The 20,752-nt window shown below is 34.8% G+C and overlaps 1 protein-coding gene across 4 annotated transcripts in view; it reads left to right on the top strand.

Moving 5' to 3' along the window:
* The window catches only part of SLIT2 (slit guidance ligand 2), a 379,008-nt gene that overhangs the window by 241,292 nt on the left and 116,964 nt on the right, over positions 1 to 20,752 (top strand). For all 4 annotated transcript variants that reach the window (XM_003826819.6, XM_063603740.1, XM_003826821.6 and 1 more), the window contains exons 7-9: positions 2,898 to 2,969; positions 5,513 to 5,676; positions 8,519 to 8,657. In XM_003826819.6, coding sequence (XP_003826867.4) covers positions 2,898 to 2,969; positions 5,513 to 5,676; positions 8,519 to 8,657 — 375 coding nt within the window. The remainder of the gene's footprint in view (positions 1 to 2,897; positions 2,970 to 5,512; positions 5,677 to 8,518; positions 8,658 to 20,752) is intronic.

Below are 20,752 nucleotides of genomic sequence, written 5' to 3' on the forward strand. Positions count from 1 at the left end.
TCCAAGAAGTCAAGTGAAAATCTAAGGTAGATGAAAGCAAGGAAGCAGTTTAACACTTGCACGTTCATGGAGAACTGGTTTATTGTCAGAGTCTGATTTTTAGAACTTAGAAGTAACTGCATATTTTCTTAATATTTAGATACCATCTCAAAAATAACATTGGAAACTAAATCTTGATCAGTATTTTCCCTTCTTTGGACACTGGTCTCAGAAATGAAATATATCCCTTGAATTGCTGCTTTTACATGTTTATTTTTCTTTTTCACAGAATGGACATAATTTAGTTTAATTTAATTGTAGTGATTCATACCGACTAAATACCAAACTCTGCCAAACGATATGCATGGTGGTAAGGGAATAAGATGACTAAATCAAGATATAAGTGTGAGAGGTACTCCATGATTATACAGGCTAATATTTATACATCAGGATGTCTTTTGTATTAGAATATTTACTCATTACAAAGAAAATCTTGAAGTTGAGCACAGAAATAGACTTACACATGGGAGAAAATGTTCACAACTAAATAATTACAATATATAAATTTCCATTATTTCAGAATAGAAGTTGACCATAACCATAACATACACAAGTAATCATACTTAACACTTACATTTATTATTAATTTTAAAAATAATTTTGTTGGTTCTGCATATTTTTCAGTCATTGAGTATCAGTATCAGTACTTCTTTCCAGCATCAGTACTGAATAAAATACTAAGATAATGTTGCATTATGTGAACTAACATTTTGAGAAAAGACTTCAAATTGATAACTGAAGTCTTTGGCATTCAATGAAAGTTTTCCTTTGCATGGAGATATAAGAAACTATAGTTCAAAATTAATGCATGTCTGCTCTGTGTGAAGTACTTAAAACAATTTATTCCCAAAGTCATATTTCAGAATGCTATATACTATAAAGATTTTAGCCATATTAAGTCAGCATAAATTTTGAGGATGGGAAAAGGGATCATTTGAAAGCAAATCCCATTGAGAAGTTTAACCTTTGCATTCAAACATCAGGATATATTTTAATGGCATTTGAAAAAGACATCTCATTTCATCTGCACATGGGAAAGTGCTAAAAGCTCTTAGATAAACTGAGACAACAAATCCAGTGCTCTGTAGGTCCCCCATAAAGTGGTTTATTTTTTGTGACTTAATTCAAATGACTTAGAATAGTTCTTATATAATTCAATACATTGCAAAACAAGGTGGTAAAGAGGGTCCATGCATGATCTGGGTCTCTAGCTGACATGCCCTGTTTTACTGAAAAGTTTTTGTCAATCTCTTGACCTCTGAATGCACCATCAATAACCGCAGCCACCAACTGGCCCAGAGTGGCCTCAAAAATATATTTTGTGTAGCTCAAACATAAGTGGTCTACAGACTGTTTGAAATGTTTTAATTAGTTGCCACTATTTAAACATTAGAAAGATCTAAAAATTTTTATCTCTAGCTTCCCTTGGAAAATCTGATTGTTTGACAGCCCTCCCTTACAGCAGGTCAGTAGTCCATTGGAGCTGGAGATTATCTGCCACAAGAGAGACTATCATTGCTAGCTTACCATATTCTTCACGTTCCCCAAATGTCTGCTTTCTTCCATCTCTCTTGCCCGTCATTGTATATTTTTGCACATGGCCTGCTTGTCTCATTTCTGTTCTCTGCTCAGGCCCTACAGTGAACTTGCAACCCCTAATTCAAATCCTTGTCCAGTATCAACTTCATCCAACAGGACCACTGATGCTCCTTCTCCTACCTCCTTCAGAGGAACTTGCCTTCTTTAGTCACCACCTCAATGTGTACCTTCAGTCTCTCCCAGTCTTAGAATTGCTTTCCATGTCTACACTTTACTTGTATACCCCCGGGATAACTTCTACCACTTTCTTATCACAACCAGATTTTTCTGAAGGGTGAAAAAAGCTCATATGTTAGCCTTATTAGTTTTTGTAATTTGTCCAATCATCTCCCCAGCTGGACTGTATGCTATCTTAGGACAGAATATATACCTGATTTATTTTTATAATACTCCATGTTACCATAAAATAATAGCCATTCGGGAAATAGTTGATGAATGAATGAGTAGTAATAGAAGTAGAAATAATCAATAATAATAATAATAAAACTAACAAAGTTGCATTGGGGGAAAAGTAAGGATGTTATTTATTTTCACAATAACTCTCTTCACCACACATATTCCTGGATCTGCTACCTCAAGAAACCATGACTGCTGCCACACAGCAGTAAACAAAGGCCAATATGCTACTGCAACTAAAAACCATTAGAATGGGTTAATCTTTTAACATGGTGCTACAGCAAGTTACTTCATCCCCACCTGGCGCAAGTACCAGATATAGATATAGCTGTTTCCACTCAAATTTCAGCAGTGGCTGATGTCTCCAGTAAATAATAGTTATCAGAACTCTGTTCCAAAGCCTGACAGGAATGATTCTGTATTGTTGCTATGAGAATTCAGTAAGAGAATATTAATTCAAATACGTTCATTGACTCATGGACACTAATTACACATAATGCCACTCTACAGAAATATAATTGGGCATATTTTCCAACTGTAACTATCCCGTGTTTATTTCTTAACCAATATCATAAATAGACATGCATGCACAAGGTACATAAAGTAGAATGTAAATAGTCAAACATGCTATGAATGAAGCCATAAATTTGTAGTAAATATTGAATAAAACAAAATGTACAGTAATATGTTAAATTATGAAATTACTTATCAACTTGTCTATAGAGTAGTGCATTCTCTATGTCATCTCTACCAGGTAGCTGTCCTGCATAAGCATAGTACAAGACGTTTTCTCTATGTTAATATATAAAATGATCAATCAATTTTGTATCTAAAAATTCTAACTTTTCTTTTTAATTCTACAGCACTCTCAACAATAACAACATTACTAGACTCTCTGTGGCAAGTTTCAACCATATGCCTAAACTTAGGACTTTGTAAGTAGTCACAATATATGTAAAAGTCATATTAATCAATTAAAGCTTCCCCTTAAATAGCATGTTCAGTAAGCAAAGGACGGGACCACTGGTTTACAAGGTAGACAAGGAAAACCCAACTTTGGAAAAGACTAGATATGATATTTGTGGGAATGAGCTATTATTCTAGAAACTGGAAAGATTTCTTTTAACTGATATGCATTATGGAAACTTTGGAGTTAAAAAAAACAACATTTACTTTGAGCTATTGTGGAGGTCACATTTCATTAAGAAATGGAAGACTCCTTGATTGGCTGTCAGAAATGATAAATGGGAAATCTTTATGATTTTATTACTGTACTGCAAGCAGACCTAATAAAGCTAAACTGGTTCTTCAACATTTCTTATAACGTGAAATTATAGCATCACCCTCTAGTACTTCTATAATTAAGATTGTGTCAGCATTTATATTTAAAAATATCTTTCTGGGTTACAGATGGACATTAAGATATTTTTGGTCTAATAAAGTATTGACTACAGCTATTTCTTTTCTCTTGAAGAAAAAGTAATCCTTAAAGCCCAGAGTAGCCTTTAAAATCTTTAAAGCCCAGGGTGGACTTTAAGTTATAGAATATCAGAGGTAAATCTCATTTGAACTGAATTTCAGAATCACCTTGACCTAAAAAAAATATTACATATAACGTGTAGGACATGATTGGAAGCAAAACCAAAGCATCAAACTTCTTGAAAAAAAAAGTGTTTTTAAGTTGGGTAAATATATTTTGATTAGATTTTCAAAATACTCCTCATTTTCTAATAGCTTGTAACTGGAAAATATTAATTTTATTTTCTTAATAAAAATTTTGAATTACCAGCTTTTTAATGAATTAGGCAATAACAATTTTAATGTCATTTTTTTCTTACTGAAATCCAACTCTGTACATAATAACACATCATTATAATTTCCTTGGACTATTATTTAGCAAAATAAAGGAATTCTACAAGTATACAGACATAGCTAAATTTTGCATTCTTGGGGCTATCAGAATAAGACTAATCTGACAGAATTAACAGCCCAGTTCACTCAAAACTATAATTTCCCATTAACTTCAGGTATTTTTTTTAAAAAAGAAATTGATTCAAGCTTTCAATCTTTGCAAAACCAAAGCCAATGAAATTGTAAAAACATACATCTGAATTTTTGACAGTGTCCCTTATTTTCTTGTAGAAATTCGTGAGTTTGTCTTACTAATCAGGTTTTTCCATTTTTACATTCTTTTCTCATTTCAAGTTCCTAATTGGAATTTTTATAATGTGCTTGGTTTAGACGGAAATATTTAGAGTACAAGGATATGGAATGTGCCTCTGTGGCTTCCAAAGGCCAGAACTTCAACTTCCAAGCAAACCAAGCCAGAGGTCACCCATCTTTCCCAACATGTAGCTTTTTGTTCTGTGGTACGCCTTCTAGTTGTGAAGCAAAACATTGTGTTCCTTATCTATAAGCTCAAGGAGAATGCAAAGCAGCCATTTTACTTTAAATTCCTTTACTTTGGTTGGGTCATTATTCTATAGTATCATTGCTACTTAAAAATTCCATTTTTATAGTCTAATTATCTTTCTGGACTGAGTTCCATGTTTTAATATCCATTACTGTTATTGGGTTAGAATTGAACACATCAGCTTAAAAGGACTAAAATGGTATTACTGTGTCATAGATGGTTCTGGGAATGGTGCTTTGATTTATAGCTTTGGATGTCCTTTTCTTTAGTTTGAGAAAACATAAAAGCCAGTTTGAAGTCATTTACCTAATTTAGTGGATACATTTGTCTGATATTTTATTAATGGAAAAGTGCTATTTGCCACTTGGAAGCAATCCATGATCTTGTGTGGATCCTGCCAACATAGAGCGACTCACTTAATTCCTTCACTCCCAGCCATTTGTGCCTTTTAATTTCAGTCCCTGCTCTTTGAGGATAGGTCTCCAGGAGCCAAAAGAGCTAATCCCTTTTCTGTGATTAAACAACAAAAGAAGGAAATGAGAATAAGGATGTGAAAAATGTGTTTTATATTGAATTATTATTCTGTCTTGTTCAGCAAAAAATGCAAGTGACCTGCTGAAAAGGTTTTATAAGCGGTTTCTATAGAGACTCATAATGGCAGGAATTATTGATATTTCAAACTGGGAGCCACAACTTTTACTAACTTGCCCCTCGCCCAGTCTCCCCATTCTCCCACCCCACCCCCATTGGCTCAGGATGTTGGAACTGTGGAGCAATTTGCATTGGACTTATTTTTTTCTCTTTCCTCTTTTAAATGAACGTAAGTGAAATATGTTCGTTTAAAACATAATTTTATGGACATATTCAAGCTTCTATAAATTGCTCAGTTCAGACTAAATGAAGAGAGACTTGATTCTGTGATTGTACATCAGTTTAATTTTTAGGAAAAATAATTATATTGGAATCTGCTTAGCTTTATCTACTTCTATGTTAAGAAATACAGGTATATATTAATGAAATAACGACTTTCTGTTTTCTTGCTTTACACTTTTTTTTCTCATTTAGTCGACTGCATTCAAACAACCTGTATTGTGACTGCCACCTGGCCTGGCTCTCCGACTGGCTTCGCCAAAGGCCTCGGGTTGGTCTGTACACTCAGTGTATGGGCCCCTCCCACCTGAGAGGCCATAATGTAGCCGAGGTTCAAAAACGAGAATTTGTCTGCAGTGGTAAGGGAGAAGGAAGAGTGATGTTATTGTGTTTATTGTATCCTGTTATGTAACAGAATGTGAGGGCTGCATGGGTCAAAGGTTTCAGTATTGTTCACTAATGTGCAATTGTGCACTAATCACTCTTCAGAGATCCTCTTTTTCAGTGAAAATATGTTCTGAGACCTCACTATATCGGTTGGCAAGTACTGGTTACTTGTATCTAAATTATGATAAAACACTTTTCAGTTTTCACTCCAGGGGAAAATATGGAAAATCGCTAAATGATGATTCTACTTTTGATTTTTTATTTTCCCATTAAGTAACAATTTATAGCTACTTTTATGTTAACAATTGAAAAAAAAATGATTAGCTAATCCTGGATCCCTGCTATGAAATTCAAAGAGCAATTCAGCCATAGTTGCAAAGTAACAAAATACTTTTCATGCATACATGTATACTAATGGTTCAGTTTTACTTAAAACAAATATTAAATGACCAGCTTTAATAACAAACATCTAAAAACAAAAATAAGACATAGGGTCAGGCACTGTGGCCCACGCCTGTAATCCCAGCATTTTGGGAGGCAGAGGTGGGCGGATCTCCAGAGGTCAAGAGTTCCAGACCAGCCTGACCAACATGACAAAACCCCGTCCTTTCTAAAAATACAAAAACTAGCTGGGCATGGTGGTGCATGCCTGTAATTCTAGCTACTTGGGAGGCTGAGGCAGGAGAATCACTTGAATCTGGGAGGCGGAGATTGCAGTGAGCTGAGATCACACCAGTGCACTCCAGCATGGGTGACAAGAGAGAAACTCCATTTCAAAAAATAAAAATAAAAAATAGGCCGGGGTGTGGTGGCTCACGCCTGTAATCCCAGCACTTTGGGAGGCTGAGGCGGGCGGATCACAAGGTCAGGAGATTGAGACCATCCTGGGTAACATGGTGAAACCCTGTCTCTATTAAAAATACAAAAAATTAGCCAGGCATGGTGGTGGGCGCCTGTAGTCCCAGCTACTCAGGAGGCTGAGGCAGGAGAATGGCGTGAACCCCGGAGGTGGAGCTTGCAGTGAGCCGAGATCGCGCCATTGTGCTCCAGCCTGGGCAACAGAGTGAGACTCTGTCTCAAAAAATAAATAAATCAATAAAATAAATAAATAAATAAATAAATAAGACATAGGCTGTGTCTAATATCAATCAATAGCTAACGTTTACTGAGTTTTTTAATATGCTTAAGCACCAACCTAAGTATTTCACATATATTTACCTCACTTCACCTCCCTTATAACAACTGTATGAGAAATGTAATATTATCTCTATATTTGGAGATTCAAATGCTGTGAAAAAGAATAACCTTGCCAAAGTTTATGTAGTTGAGTCCAGGGATCTCAACAGAGGTGGTTTGATTACATACATACACACACACACACGTGCATGCACACACACATACACACACACACCCCCATACATAGTATCTTATTTGTATATGTGTATATATATGTGTGTGTGTGTGTGTGTGTGTGTGTGTATATATATATATATATGGTTGGTTCTGCTTCAGCTTCAGAAGTATCTGTTCAAAATACAACAAAACAAAATTTTAAGAAACGTATAATGCATCGTAAGTAGTTCCCAGATTTTTAAAGGCGGGGCAGGGAGACATGACTAGTACTTGATGCTATTAAATGGTTATATTTTAGACCCTTGTTTGTGTTTTTTCACATGTTTTATAACCTAAGAAAAATTTTTGTATAATATCATGGAATGTTCTTAATATGTCTGATTGCTTTTTTAAAAAATTAAATAATGAAATGACTAACAGTTCGTTACTAACCACTTTTTTCTCTCTTCACTTTTTCCTTTCTGTTTTCTAGATGAGGAAGAAGGCAAGTTCACATTTCTTTTTTAGACCGAGGATATTTTTGTAGTTTAAGAGCTTGTTTAGAGGGATAGAATTAGCAGCTGGCTTGCAGCCTCTTCCTGGCACGTCACCACCACTAGGGCCCTTTCCTGGCAGGTTGGAAAGGGCAGTCCCCACTGTCTTCCAGAAACCATGCATGTCCAGATGCTTATTTAATACAACCGTGCTGATATTCTGTTGCTCACCTTTCAACCATTAATGTCTCATTTAAAAATTGTTCCAAATATTGAGTAATAAAAGTACACACAGGAAGGGAGCTACTTATACCAAAATTTAAAATTACCCAAAGCCCCCAAAAGAATAATTTTTTATTAACAATAAGATGACTTTATACAAATTATTATTATGATTTCAGATAAATTGATAATTTTGAACCTATCAAGACATCAAATTCTGGCTTATCTAATTTTTCCCCACATTTATTGGCATATGATTATTTAATTTGAGCAACAATTATCTTCTGATGGAAGTACTACTGTTTTGTTTTCTTTTTTAAAAGAAATTACAAAGTAAATAAAGCCGCATGAATTTGATAAAGACCAAGCTCTATTTAATCTTATTAGGAATGAAGATAAATTGGTCTGAAGTTGCTGGGCTTTTGGAAATTAGAATAGTTTTGAATGTAATTCTGATTTTAAAACTGAATTTAGCTTTTCTCACAAGTTTTAAAAATTAGCAGTTTTATGACCAGTTTTTAGAATCTCATTTACTTCCTCTCATTTGCTTTATTGACCTGAATATATAAATGCATGCCTCCTAAAATATATTTTAGAAATATAGGACCATTTTATCATCATGTATTTAAAGAGATTTATTTATGTGAAATGCTTTGTTACTTGAGCTAAGTTTGTCTCAGGATATTCAGGAGGAAATTTGACAAATCATATTTGTCTTTATGATATTCAGGAGGAAAAATATAATTCCTGTTTATTTCTTTTTTAGGTCACCAGTCATTTATGGCTCCTTCTTGTAGTGTTTTGCACTGCCCTGCCGCCTGTACCTGTAGCAACAATATCGTAGACTGTCGTGGGAAAGGTCTCACTGAGATCCCCACAAATCTTCCAGAGACCATCACAGAAATGTATGTGCCTGAAATTCTTTCTTATCTCTCCACCTTCCCAGTGAACCAAACTTTGATTTTCTTTGGGAAATTCTGAGTTTATCAAAGGCACATCTGATCAATTGGCTTAGACAAATGTTCTCTTCAGAAATGTATTGATTCTTACTCTGATTGTTTAAAAACATACCATGTTAAAATGGCTATGATGTTTTTTCTTCCACAGATAGAATTAAAAGGAATACATTTTTTAGGAAAAACAAGGCAAACAGGATTGTGTATACCTGGTTCCACCCTTTGGGCCTGTACATCTGTGGTTGTCCATTTCTCAGTTTGGAGCAGTAGGAATATAAAAAGGGACCAAGCTGGGGTTAGTAAACCACAGAAACAATACAGTTAGGTGATGCTCTGCCTCCTTGAGAGCTCATGTTTTAAAAGGCAGTTTCACTATTTTGTTTGAATTGATAGTTCAATGCACAGTGAAGAAAGGATAACATAAAGTCAAATGTAAAGATTTTTTATATAGTGCATGTTTTAGCCTATTTGAAGCAGTGTCTACCTCCATTAAAAGTTAAATTCTTATGACAAACTATTGCACACGTATTTTGTATGCAGCTGCTGAATGCATTTCTATGTCCTCACCAAATATAAGTCATGTGGATAAAACAAGGTCACATAAGATGTAAAATGGAATGCTTTTACCATCTTGAAAAGTAAGCACTAGGGAAAATTGTTACCTCAATATTCATTGACAAAACCCCTTTTAACCACCCAGCCCATTATATTATTATGTTATAGGCCAATTTTAAATTGTAACTAAATAAATTATCTTGGATTTTTGGTTGAAATAATAGGAACAACTTCTTAGAATAGGCCTACATAGTATGCGAAAAAGTTGTTTTTAAAGCGCTCATTTTTAACCAATTTATTTAATTATGATAATAAAGTAACTTATCTAATGTACCTTATATGAGAATAATTTTAGTTCACAGGACTCACTGCCATTAGTTTAAAGTATCTACCATGTGCTTAATAATGTGCTTAGAGCTTTGCAGTATAAGACATGAACCTCTGCAGGAATTCTAGACTCTGTGAAGATTTGACACTGAATAACATATAAACATAATAATATCATTCTCATCAAAATTTTAATTGATAGAACATTACTTTACCTCTAGAAGGCATCTTTAAGTATTTTTTGGCTGAACCTTGAAAGAAGAATAAGTTATAACTTGGGAAGAGACAGATGACATTACTGAAAAAGAAACATTGGCAGCAAAGAACAGAGGTGGCAGTAAGCATTGTTTGAGAGATTGTAGTTGAACCTAATTAGAATAACAGGATAATGTTGAGGCATCATGAAATATAATGCCCTAAAGAATACATCTCCATTTGATTTTAAAACTACAGATTACTGAAGATGTTGACACTTGGTGGGAAGATATTAGATGTGATAAAGTAAAGAGTAGAACGAAATACTAAATTTTCTCATAAGGGAACTGTATAGTCATCTATGCAGGCACAAACATTTATTAAGTGACTATTTACTACTTAAAGGCACCATTAATTTTCCCGAGATCGTCCATCAAGTGGTTAGCAAATGTGACATGCAAATTGAAAGCTATTAAATGAGATACACAGTGAAAAACATAATAAGAGATGAACACATCAAGTTCAAGGTCTTACAAAGGGCATGAAGTTGAGGGCAAGGTATGATGCTTAACTAGAGTCAGAAAGTTTTAGTTGGAACCCCAGGTTTACCTGTCATTTACTATTTGTGAGACCATGGACAATTTACTTATCCTCTGAGACCCTGTATCCCATCTAAAACTAAGGGCGGTTGTCAGTTTGATGTGAAATAATTAACACACATAGAGCTATGTGTGCTTAGCATATAGTAATCATTCCAGAAATGATAACTCAAGCATAGAAGTCTTTGTGTAGAAATAACACTGAGCTAGGGCTTGAAAGATAGGTAGTGAATGAAACTACAGAGAGGAGGACAAGGCTTTCAGAGTTAATGCAACATCATGAGCTAGACAGTAGGAATGAAAGTACAAGATGTAATCAAATAGGAATTCAGCTTGCCTGATATTTGGTATATGAGATAGTACCAGGAAACAAGTTGTAAATATACATTGGAGTCAGTTCATGGATGGTCATGTTGATATAAGGATCTTGGATTTTATTTGGAATGCATTTGAGCATAAGAGTTTTAATCTGAATTTTCTAGAATAATTGGTCCGATGGCTGTGTGCCAGTGATTTGACAAAAGGAGAGAATGCAAGGCAGAAGGCCTCTTCAGAGGCTATTTCTTTGGTCCATTGGAGATGTCAGAAGAGTAGGAGCTAGTCAGTGATAGTAGGAATGGTGATGTGGAAACAGCTATGATAGCAAACATAGTAGCAGAATTCATGGGATTTGGCATTTGATGAGATAAAGGAGTAATGGAGAAAAATAAACCAGACTCTGCCAGAGTTTCAAGTATGAGTGATGCGGAGGTTGTGGTTACATCATTGTGTATAAGAAAGTGAGAAGCGGGACCAAAACTGGAAAGGAAGATGACAGTGAACTCAATTTTTGAAATACTAAAGGACCAGTGACACATTTAGAAGTACAAAAATTGGGCTGGGCACAGTGGCTCACGCCTGTAATCCCAGCACTTTGGGAGGCCGAGGCAGGCAGATCACGAGGTCAGGAGATCCAGATCATCCTGGCTAACACAGTGAAACCCTGTCTCTACTAAAAAATACAACAAAAATTAGCCGGGCATGGTGGTGGGCGCCTGTAGTCTCATCTACTCAGGAGGCTGAGGCAGGAGAATGGCGTGAACCTGGGGACAATGCTTGTAGTGAGCCGAGATAGCACCACTGGACTCCAGCCTGGGTGACAGAGCTAGACTCCATCTCAAAAAAAAAAAAGTACTAAAATAATACAGACTATAATAATTTTGGAGCAAGCAAGACAAGGACTTGAGGCAAAAATTTTGGAGTAATTAACATAATAGAAAACAGTCAATATTTGAAACCATCAACTGTCTAATGAAAAGGAGAGTAAGAGAGGAGAAGCTCAAGAACCTAAATAAAAACAGCAGAGGGCTCTAATAAGTGAGGGAGGAAGAGACTTCTAGGAAAAATGATCTCCAGAGGCAAATATTGCTGCCAGTTAACCAAGCTGGGGTCTGAGGGAAGGTCTTGGAATTTGACCTGCATATTGTTCTTAGAAGGTTCCATTTTGATAGAGTGGTAGGTCAATGAGCCACCTTTCAGACTGTAAAGAAAAGAAGTATTGATTAATATTCAAGAGAGTAGATAAGCCGCAGTTTGAATAGTTTGGCTGAGAAAGGGTTTTTTGAAAAAGACAATTGTTGCTCTGTAATGGACAAATTTGGGTTAATTCTAAGATGCAGAAACCTGTCATCATTAGAAAGTCAGAAAGAATGAGTTTAGAGAGAAATGAGAGTGTGAGAGTTATATAAGATACATGTGGGAGCAAGATCAATCTGGACACAGGAGCGAATTGGTCAAATCCAGATCATAGGGAAGGGGAACAAAAAGCTGTTACAGGTTGATAAAAGGAGAAGAGTAAGATGGAGACATAACATATTCATATAGCAATATGAAACATTTAAAATGGTTTTCTTATGTAGTCTATTTTATTTCTTATGATCGTGATTTTCTTCTACTTTGTATGTGCTATAGATTTTGTATAATGGTGGGATTTAGTTGCATTAAAGTTATACTAAATAATACGTCCCGTGGACTTTGCCTAAATTGAGAAGGTGGTATATCAGGTAAAGCTACAATAAATTAAATTTATGAGGAGAGATGAAAACGTGTGAAACTGCTTGTGAATTTTACTTCCCTGATTATTACATTTTCAGCTTTATCAGTAGAGCATCTGGTAATAAATAATATTGATCCTCAACTCAACAAGATAATTCCATTTTCATTCATTATAGTGGCATAACTTACTAGCTTAGTAATTTATTTCTTTTATTACTCTTTTATTTTTTATAAGAACAAAGAACATCACTAAGATTATTAAATGTGGAAATATCTTTATAGATGGCAGGTTTTTATTCCATGATGAACTGAAAATTATAAACTCTCCCCATTTTATTCAAATATATTTTCATATCTGAATTTTACCATAAATTGTTGGTTGAGTTTCTTTATTGCAAGTTATGAGATATTTCATTCAATAATTTTGACTTGATTCTCCACTGTGTGATATGTCTTTATTCTTACAACTGTCTCATGATATAATTCTAATGAAAAGAAAGTATATGTATGCCATATATGAGTGATCAACTGCCTATAAATCTAAGTAGAAAATAATGACTCATTTTTTCTGCTTTCTGTTTCCAACTACAAATTCATACTTCTGCTATTTGGTAACACAATTATTTGTTAAGCAATAGAAGGAAAATATTCCTTTAAAGTCAGAATTAGAATAATTTGGAGAAGGAATAATAGAAAGAGACTGACATTTATTAAATACTTGCAATGTTGGATTGCAGTTGGATCGCAATGTTGGCTTGTGCACATTTGATCTTCTCATTGACCTGGTGATGGGGATATTTATGAAATTAAATAAAATAGTAAAACTAATGCAGAAGCACAGGTCAGATAAAGGCTGGTGGTTTTCTCCAACAGGCCTCATTATACTGATCATGTTACTACAGTGCAGAAGCTCCCCTCTTGTTTACAGGTTAGAATCTGCTTTTGACTGTCCCTAATTATCATGTTTTGTAATTATATACTATTGTGTGTTTATTTTTAAATATCTATCTCTTCTACTAAAGTAAACGTTCTATGAAGGCAGGAACCAGTTCTGTTCTTATCACTACTGATTACCCAGCAAAAAATCTAGTACCTTGGCACATAGTGGGCACTTGATAAATATTTATTGGGTAAATGGAATAATTTAAAAATTAATCAGACATTTGGAACAGATTTGTCTCTGAAAAGATGAAGCTGTATTAACCAAGTTTGATAAATAGAACCAGAGGAACAGCCTATTATCTCCCTGTGGACAAACTGGTAATTTTTAAGCATAAAATCAGCAAGAGAAAAAGTAAATGAATAGAATTTTTAATAGCATGGGCTAAAATGGGTCTAGAAAACTAAAAATTCATTAAATTTCCCTGTTCTGCATACTTACTTGGATTTCCACTCTTTAAATATTTCTGAGATTTTTTTTCTATTCTCGGCTGACCAACTCAGCATTTAATAGGTACCCTATTATGGAGCTATATTAATTTAATCATCTTACAGATGTCTTAGACATCTTTCTCTACAGTCATATTCCCTCTCTAATGAAGCCTGTGGACATTTAACTCAAATCTTTCAAAGACTGAGAACTTTGTTGTTTAAAAAAAACTTGGGAAAAAAAAACAGGCTCAAAAAACTTAGAAATTTTGTAAAAACCTTCAATTGTGAAGTGGCTAAAATGGCTTCAATCATACATTTGCTTGACTCTCAAGCCCATGGTCCTTCCTTGATCAAGCTATAAAAGAGGTAGGCATAGCTTGGTCTTCTTGGAATGTCATTAAAGGAAAAATTTTCAAAATCATGAAGAGAGAATGACTGATACTCCGACAAAAAGGACAAGAGAAATTTTAAGAAACTTACCTATGAAGAGAACGTAGAATGAACAGAGAGAAAGACAAGGCATTAAGATACAGGATTGTTTGCAAAACTAAGAGCTGTTTTATATTACTTTATATCTGTAACTAGTTCAATGTCATCTTTCCTATTCTCCGTTAAATGTTCTCTTATTTCCCTGAATCTTCTCCACACAGCACTTACCACAGTTTAATTTGTTATTTGAAAATGAAAAACTCTCCTATTAAACTGCAGACTGGGTAAAGGTAGACCATGACTTTCCCTCACCATTTCTGCCCCAATACTTAGCATACCATGGGTGGGGAAGACAGTGTTGGGAGCAGGGGAAGGAGATCTTGGACACACAATCTAGAGAGCTTGCAGGCCTCCATTCTTTATACTAAAACAAAACAAAACAAAACAAAACAAAACAAAAAATGGGCGTGCTGGATCACGCCTGTAATCTCAGCACTTTTAGAGGCCGAGGCGGGCAGATCACAAGGTCGGGAGATCAACACCATCCTGGCCAAAATGGTGAAACCCTGTCTCTACTAAAAATACAAAAAATTAGCCGGGCGTGGTAGTGCGTGCCTGTAGTCCCAGCTACTTGGGAGGCTGAGGCAGGAGAATTGCTTGAACCTGGGAGGCGGAGGCAGCAGTCAGCCGAGATGGCGCCACTGGACTCCAGCCTGGGCAACAGAGCGAGGCTCCGTCTCAAAAATAAATAAATAAAATAAAAAATAAAATGTGACAAAGCAATGTGGACTAATGAAGAAAATATAGAAGGGGAAAAAGTAGAACATATAATGTAAGCTAAACCTAGCTGTAAAAGGGAAAGCTGTTTGCTGCCTTGGGGTCATCCCAGCACTGCTGCATTGAACTATGCTAGTTGAAAACCTTATTCTTCAATAGTTGCAATGCCTCCTGTGAGTCTGTACATGATCTGGTCTATGGCAACACAATCATTAATAGCAAATTGATTCTGACTGTATCAAATCTTAAGAATTAATTACTTAGATCACCTTTTGAGGTATACAATTTTGAATGCGATGTGATAGATTGCTATGAAGTTGATATTTAGTTCTCTTCAATCTAGTTATAGATTTCCTGTGGCATATTGCCTTTTCAAACCATTATACAGAAATTTCATAAATCATGGAGAATATTTAGTAAGAATGTAAGTTATAACAATTTGGTTTGTTGTGTTTGCTCCTACGTCCTCCTGCCTTTACTCTTTGCTGCCTTTTTCAGGGGCTCCAGCTCCATCCATGTTGCTGGAGAGGACATGATTTCATTCATTTTTATGGCTGTATATTCTACCGTGTCACATATGTTCCACATTTTCTTTATTCAATCAACCATTGATGGACACTTAGGTTAGTTCCATGGCTTTGCTATTGTGAATACTGCTACGATAAACATATGAGTGAAAGTGTCTTATATAATGATTTCTTTTCCTTTGGGTAGATACCCAGTAGTAGGATTGATAGGTCAAATAATAGTTTTATTTTTTGTTCTTTGAGAAATCTCTGTACTGTTTTCCATAGAGGTTGAATGTTGAACTAATTTACATTCCTACCAACAGTGTATAAGCATTCCCTTTTCTCTGCATCCACACCATCATCTTACACAAGTCAGAATGGCTGTTATTAACAATTGCTATTATTTATCTGATGATTAGTGATGTTGAGGATTTTTTTGTTTGTTGGCTGCTTACATGTCTTCTTTTGAGAAATACTTGTTCATATCATTTGCACACATTTTAATGGGATTGTTTATTTTTTCTTGTTGAGTTGTTAGAGTTCCTTGTAGATTCTGGATATTAGTTCTTTGTTGTAGGTATATGTTGCAAATATAATTTTAAAAGTGTCTTTTTCTGTTCATTTCTATTTAGATAACTACCTCCCATATGCGCTTAAACTTTTTGCTTGCTATTTCTGCATTTGTCCCACTCAAAATATTGAATCCTTAATTTATTAAATAATACTCAATTTTGAATCCACATATTTCAAAGTCATCTGACTTTGTTTTTTGTTTGTTTGTTTGTTTGTTTGTTTTTGAGACAGAGTCTCGCTCTGTCACCCAGGCTGGAGTGCAGTGGCACCTTCTTGGCTTACTGCAAGCTCCGCCTCCTGGGTTCACGCCATTCTGCTGCTCAGCCTCCTGAGTAGCTGGGACTGCAGGCGCCCCCCAGCATACCCAGCTAGTTCTTTGTATTTTTAGTAGAGATGGGGTTTCACTGTGTTAGCCAGGATGGTCTGGATCTCCTGACCTCGTGATCTGCCCGCCTCAGCCTCCCAAAGTGCTGGGATTACAGGGACACCACGCCCTGCCCAGAGTCATCTGACTTTTTATATGTAAAGATATGCAAGTTAGATTTGACCAACTTGCCTTGAGCCTATTATGGACTGGCTGATTTAAAATAATTATAAGTACTCATCAAAGTATGAATTTTTGATTGATTAGCATGTATTTAGTAATATTTCAACCAGCAGAATATCTATCATGCTATGCAAGTAGTTTATTTTAATTATGCTAAATGTTAAAAAATACAGTACAAAATTTGACTAATTTTTTTACAGCACATATGGATGAACTTGACTACTATTCAGACAATATTGATAAAATAAGTAAGGCAAATGATACCATTTTTTAAATGTAATATGGTATGAAAGAAATAGTCAATATTCTGAGTTTGCCTTCTTAAATAACAAGTAGGTTGGCAATTTCAAAGTGCAATTGTTTTCACTTTGAAAGAACTTTATTGTTTCATTGTGAAAATATTTTAAAACATAAACATATTCAACTTAAGGATAATAAAATGTAATGGAAATCGGCATAATTTAGAAAATGTTATAAAAGTTAAAATTTGAGCAATTCTACTTTAGTTCATAATTTTATTACAGCACTTCTTAACACATGGAGCATTTGTTAGCATTTTGCAGTTTTACACATTCCTGATATTATTGCTACTTCAAATCCACTCACAAATTAGCTAGCCTACAACATTACTTTTGCTTCACATTTTATGTTTTTATAACTTTGTGCTTTTCAGGCAAGCTAATATGAAAACACCCTCAATATTTTATGCCTGTTAGAAATATAGATGACATAGTACTCTTAAAAAGTGTCTTGTATCATACATAATAAAAACCTTCTTTATGATAAAAAAATTTTTCAAAAATGTTAAATTGTTTATTTCACTTAATTCCCATGGAAACACTATGTAGGAAACTATACGTCTCCTAAAGGTTAGGAAAAGTCTTTTAATTTTTTTGTAGTGTAGAAAATAGTTTTGTTAGTTTTTAAAGTGAAAACCTGGTTTGAGATAAGAAGCTATCACGCCGATGCAGGCAATTAGAATTGCGTTTTCAAATTTTCTTCTGAGATCCTCACAATAGCAGAAACTACATATGTATCTCCTATGTACTGTGAAAGTACTAGTTTTTCCTCTATCAAATATAACTTGCCTAGAAATGTCATTAAATAAACAATCCTATGATTAAACAAGTCAGTATTATTTTATCTCTGATTCTGTGCTAATATATATATGGTTAGAAAAACAAAATGCAATGATTCTTCTCTAGATTATTTTTATGTGAGTTTAGTAGTCTTAATGTCATTGTATGTGAAAGAATTTTTTATGTAAACATCATTCATTATTATTTTTATTTTCTTGTGTTTTTGGATTATATTTTCCCAAGTTTTCATATTATGATTTCATCAGGTAAGCCCAGAAAAAGAAAATATTTTGGCTTCCTACAGACACAGAGCACCTCATTACTCAGCATACAAAATAGTGTTCTACAATGTGTTTCCACAGAAGAAGCTTCTCATGTTAATTTTTTTTGGGGGGAGGAGGTTGAGATCTCACTCTGTCACCTAGGCTGGAGTGCAGTGGCGTGATCTCGGCTCACTGCAACCTCCGCCTCCAGGGCTCAAGCAATCCTCCCACCTCAGCCTCCCATGTAGCTGGGACTACAAGTACATGCCACCACACCCGGCTTTTGTCTTTTGGGTAGAAGTGGGGTTTCACCTTGTTGCCTGGGTTGGTCTTGAACTCCTGAGCTCAAGTGATCTGCCTGCCTCTGCCTCTCAAAGTGCTGGAATTACAAGTGTGACCCACCACACCCGGCAGATTCTCATGTTAATTCTTAGTTATCAGTAGCCACACTCAGTGTATTCCTTATAGCAACTTTGATAGCTCCACAGCAAAACAGTGTAAAAAGAATTATGTAAAATACATTTATAGATGAAACCATGCATGTAGTTCCGCAGGCCATTATTGAGTTCACTATTAATCATTTGAGTGTTTTCATCTATATTTTGGTAAAATTCCTAATTGTATATGCGTATCTTGAGCAGTCTTTAATTGTCATTGAAAGAATAATTGAAGAGAAAGAATTATACTATTGAAAGAATAGTAGAAAAATTATCTTCAAAAGGCTTCATATATTCACTATGTGCAGAGAAACCATTTTCATGAAGACTTTGTGTTCATGATAAGAAAATTCTTCATTTGTATTCATTTTTTGCAACTTATTTCTTTCTTGTACCTAATTTCCCAAGAAGTTATTTAGGTAACATACATGTTATACATACATATACTCACACACACACAAATGTTGTACATGTGTTTTTGTTAAATCATGTGATAACTTAAGCAGAAAACTATATAATACCTTTCTCAAAAGAAAAATGTAGAAGATAGAATCAAACTTTTGTAATATTAGTTGAGAAGTAAAACTGAATATAATAACATTATAAATAAATTGGAGAAAAAGAAATATTAAAATAAGCACAGAGATTAAAATGGTAAGGACAGACAGAAACTCCAGCTGGTTTCTCTTCAAAAGTCCAAGGAATCTAGTGAGTACTATTGCAACACAAGAAGCACATGCAGAAAAGTGGCATTTTAAAAAAGTACTTCTACATACTCAACAAAGATTTCTGAGTGCTTGCTCTGCATCAGGCATTATGGATGAAAGGGGAGAGTCTCAACCTTCAAAATGTTTACAGTGCAGAGAATTGAAGCTTTACACAAACAGAATTTTAAACATGAGATAAGTAGTAAAATACGTGTGCACAAAAAACAAAGAGGGAGGGCTACCTTGATCTGCCTTGGAGAATCAAATAATCTTCAGGAATTAGGATGTGTTTTGCAGGCAGAGAACTTGAGGGCTTTTTTAGACATAAGAAGCTGCATGTGCAGAGTCCCAGGAAAATGATAGAGTAGTGTGTTTTTGGAAAAATTAAAATTTGCAGTTGTTAGAATATAAAGTGGAAGTCAAATCTTGAAGAAGAGACTGTCCTGATGGCGATAGAATATGAGGGAAATTTTCTAGCAAGGTAGTAGCATGATTAGATTTCCTTGATAGAAAAATCACTAACATGGAATGGAGGGTGGTTTGAAAGAAAGGAGCCCACTGAGAATGCACTAGCATTCTATAGGGGATAATGAAGGCAGGCCTAGCAGCAGATAGTGTTGGGAAGTTATTCCAAGAGGTGGCTCTAGGGCTCATGCAGTTCATTCCCCTAAAACTTCTATGGGAAAAAAATGCAGGCCCCCTCAAATGTAAAATAAGACTCATGTAGCCTCTAACATAAGACTGAAGACATCTGGGGCATAGTCACAATGTTATTTATTCTCATAATTGGTACAAGTGTCATTTGCATTTTAGCAATTATGTTATAGATTGATGATTAATCAGCTAGAATGACAGGTGAAAAATTATGTAGTTCATATTTTACTAGTGATCAGCATTATTTAAATTTTAGGAAAAAGATGTTATACAATGTGGAGAATAACTCAGTGCAGGGGTGGAGAATAATGAGAACTACTGTCTGCTTATTGAATAATACTGTTAAACAAGTGATACAGAAAGATGATTTTTGTAATTTTTTAAAACTAAAATTATTAGCAAGCTGGAGAGTTAGCTCAGTGTCTAATTCATAGTAAGTGTCTAAAATTTTTAGTTATTAATGAGAAATAAAACAACAAAACTTCTAAGTGTTTTTCTTTCTTGGGTTGATTTAAAAATATATATATGAAAACATAATGATAGTGACATATTCTCTCCCCCTGAAATCTGTGGGCCATGTGCCTAAGCCCATTTTTTTCCCCTGAGTCTACACCATTTGGTTGCATCTATTGAGTGTATCTTTGTATTTGAATATGTGTCCTTGTGAATATATGCATGAAAATTTTAACACTTAGTCAAAAGGTGCACACATAGATATTTTTGTCTTGCCTTAAATGCTTAAAGACCAAATGGAAAATGAGGCGTTTCTCTCCTATAAAAACACCAATTGAATTTACACTCGGGAATGTATTTTAGAATGACATCACAAAATGTAAAATAAAATTTAAAAATGAGTACTTTTGAGGAACAAGAAATCCCAAGACAGAAACTGATGAGAATCAATTAGTATTGACACAATCCTAAGGCAAAACTTCTAGCTGTATGCCTAGAAGTATCACTCTAGGGCTAATATTCATTAAGCTGCTGA

The sequence above is a fragment of the Pan paniscus genome, chromosome 3, assembly GCF_029289425.2.
Source record: "Pan paniscus chromosome 3, NHGRI_mPanPan1-v2.0_pri, whole genome shotgun sequence".
NCBI classification, from domain to species: domain Eukaryota; kingdom Metazoa; phylum Chordata; class Mammalia; order Primates; family Hominidae; genus Pan; species Pan paniscus.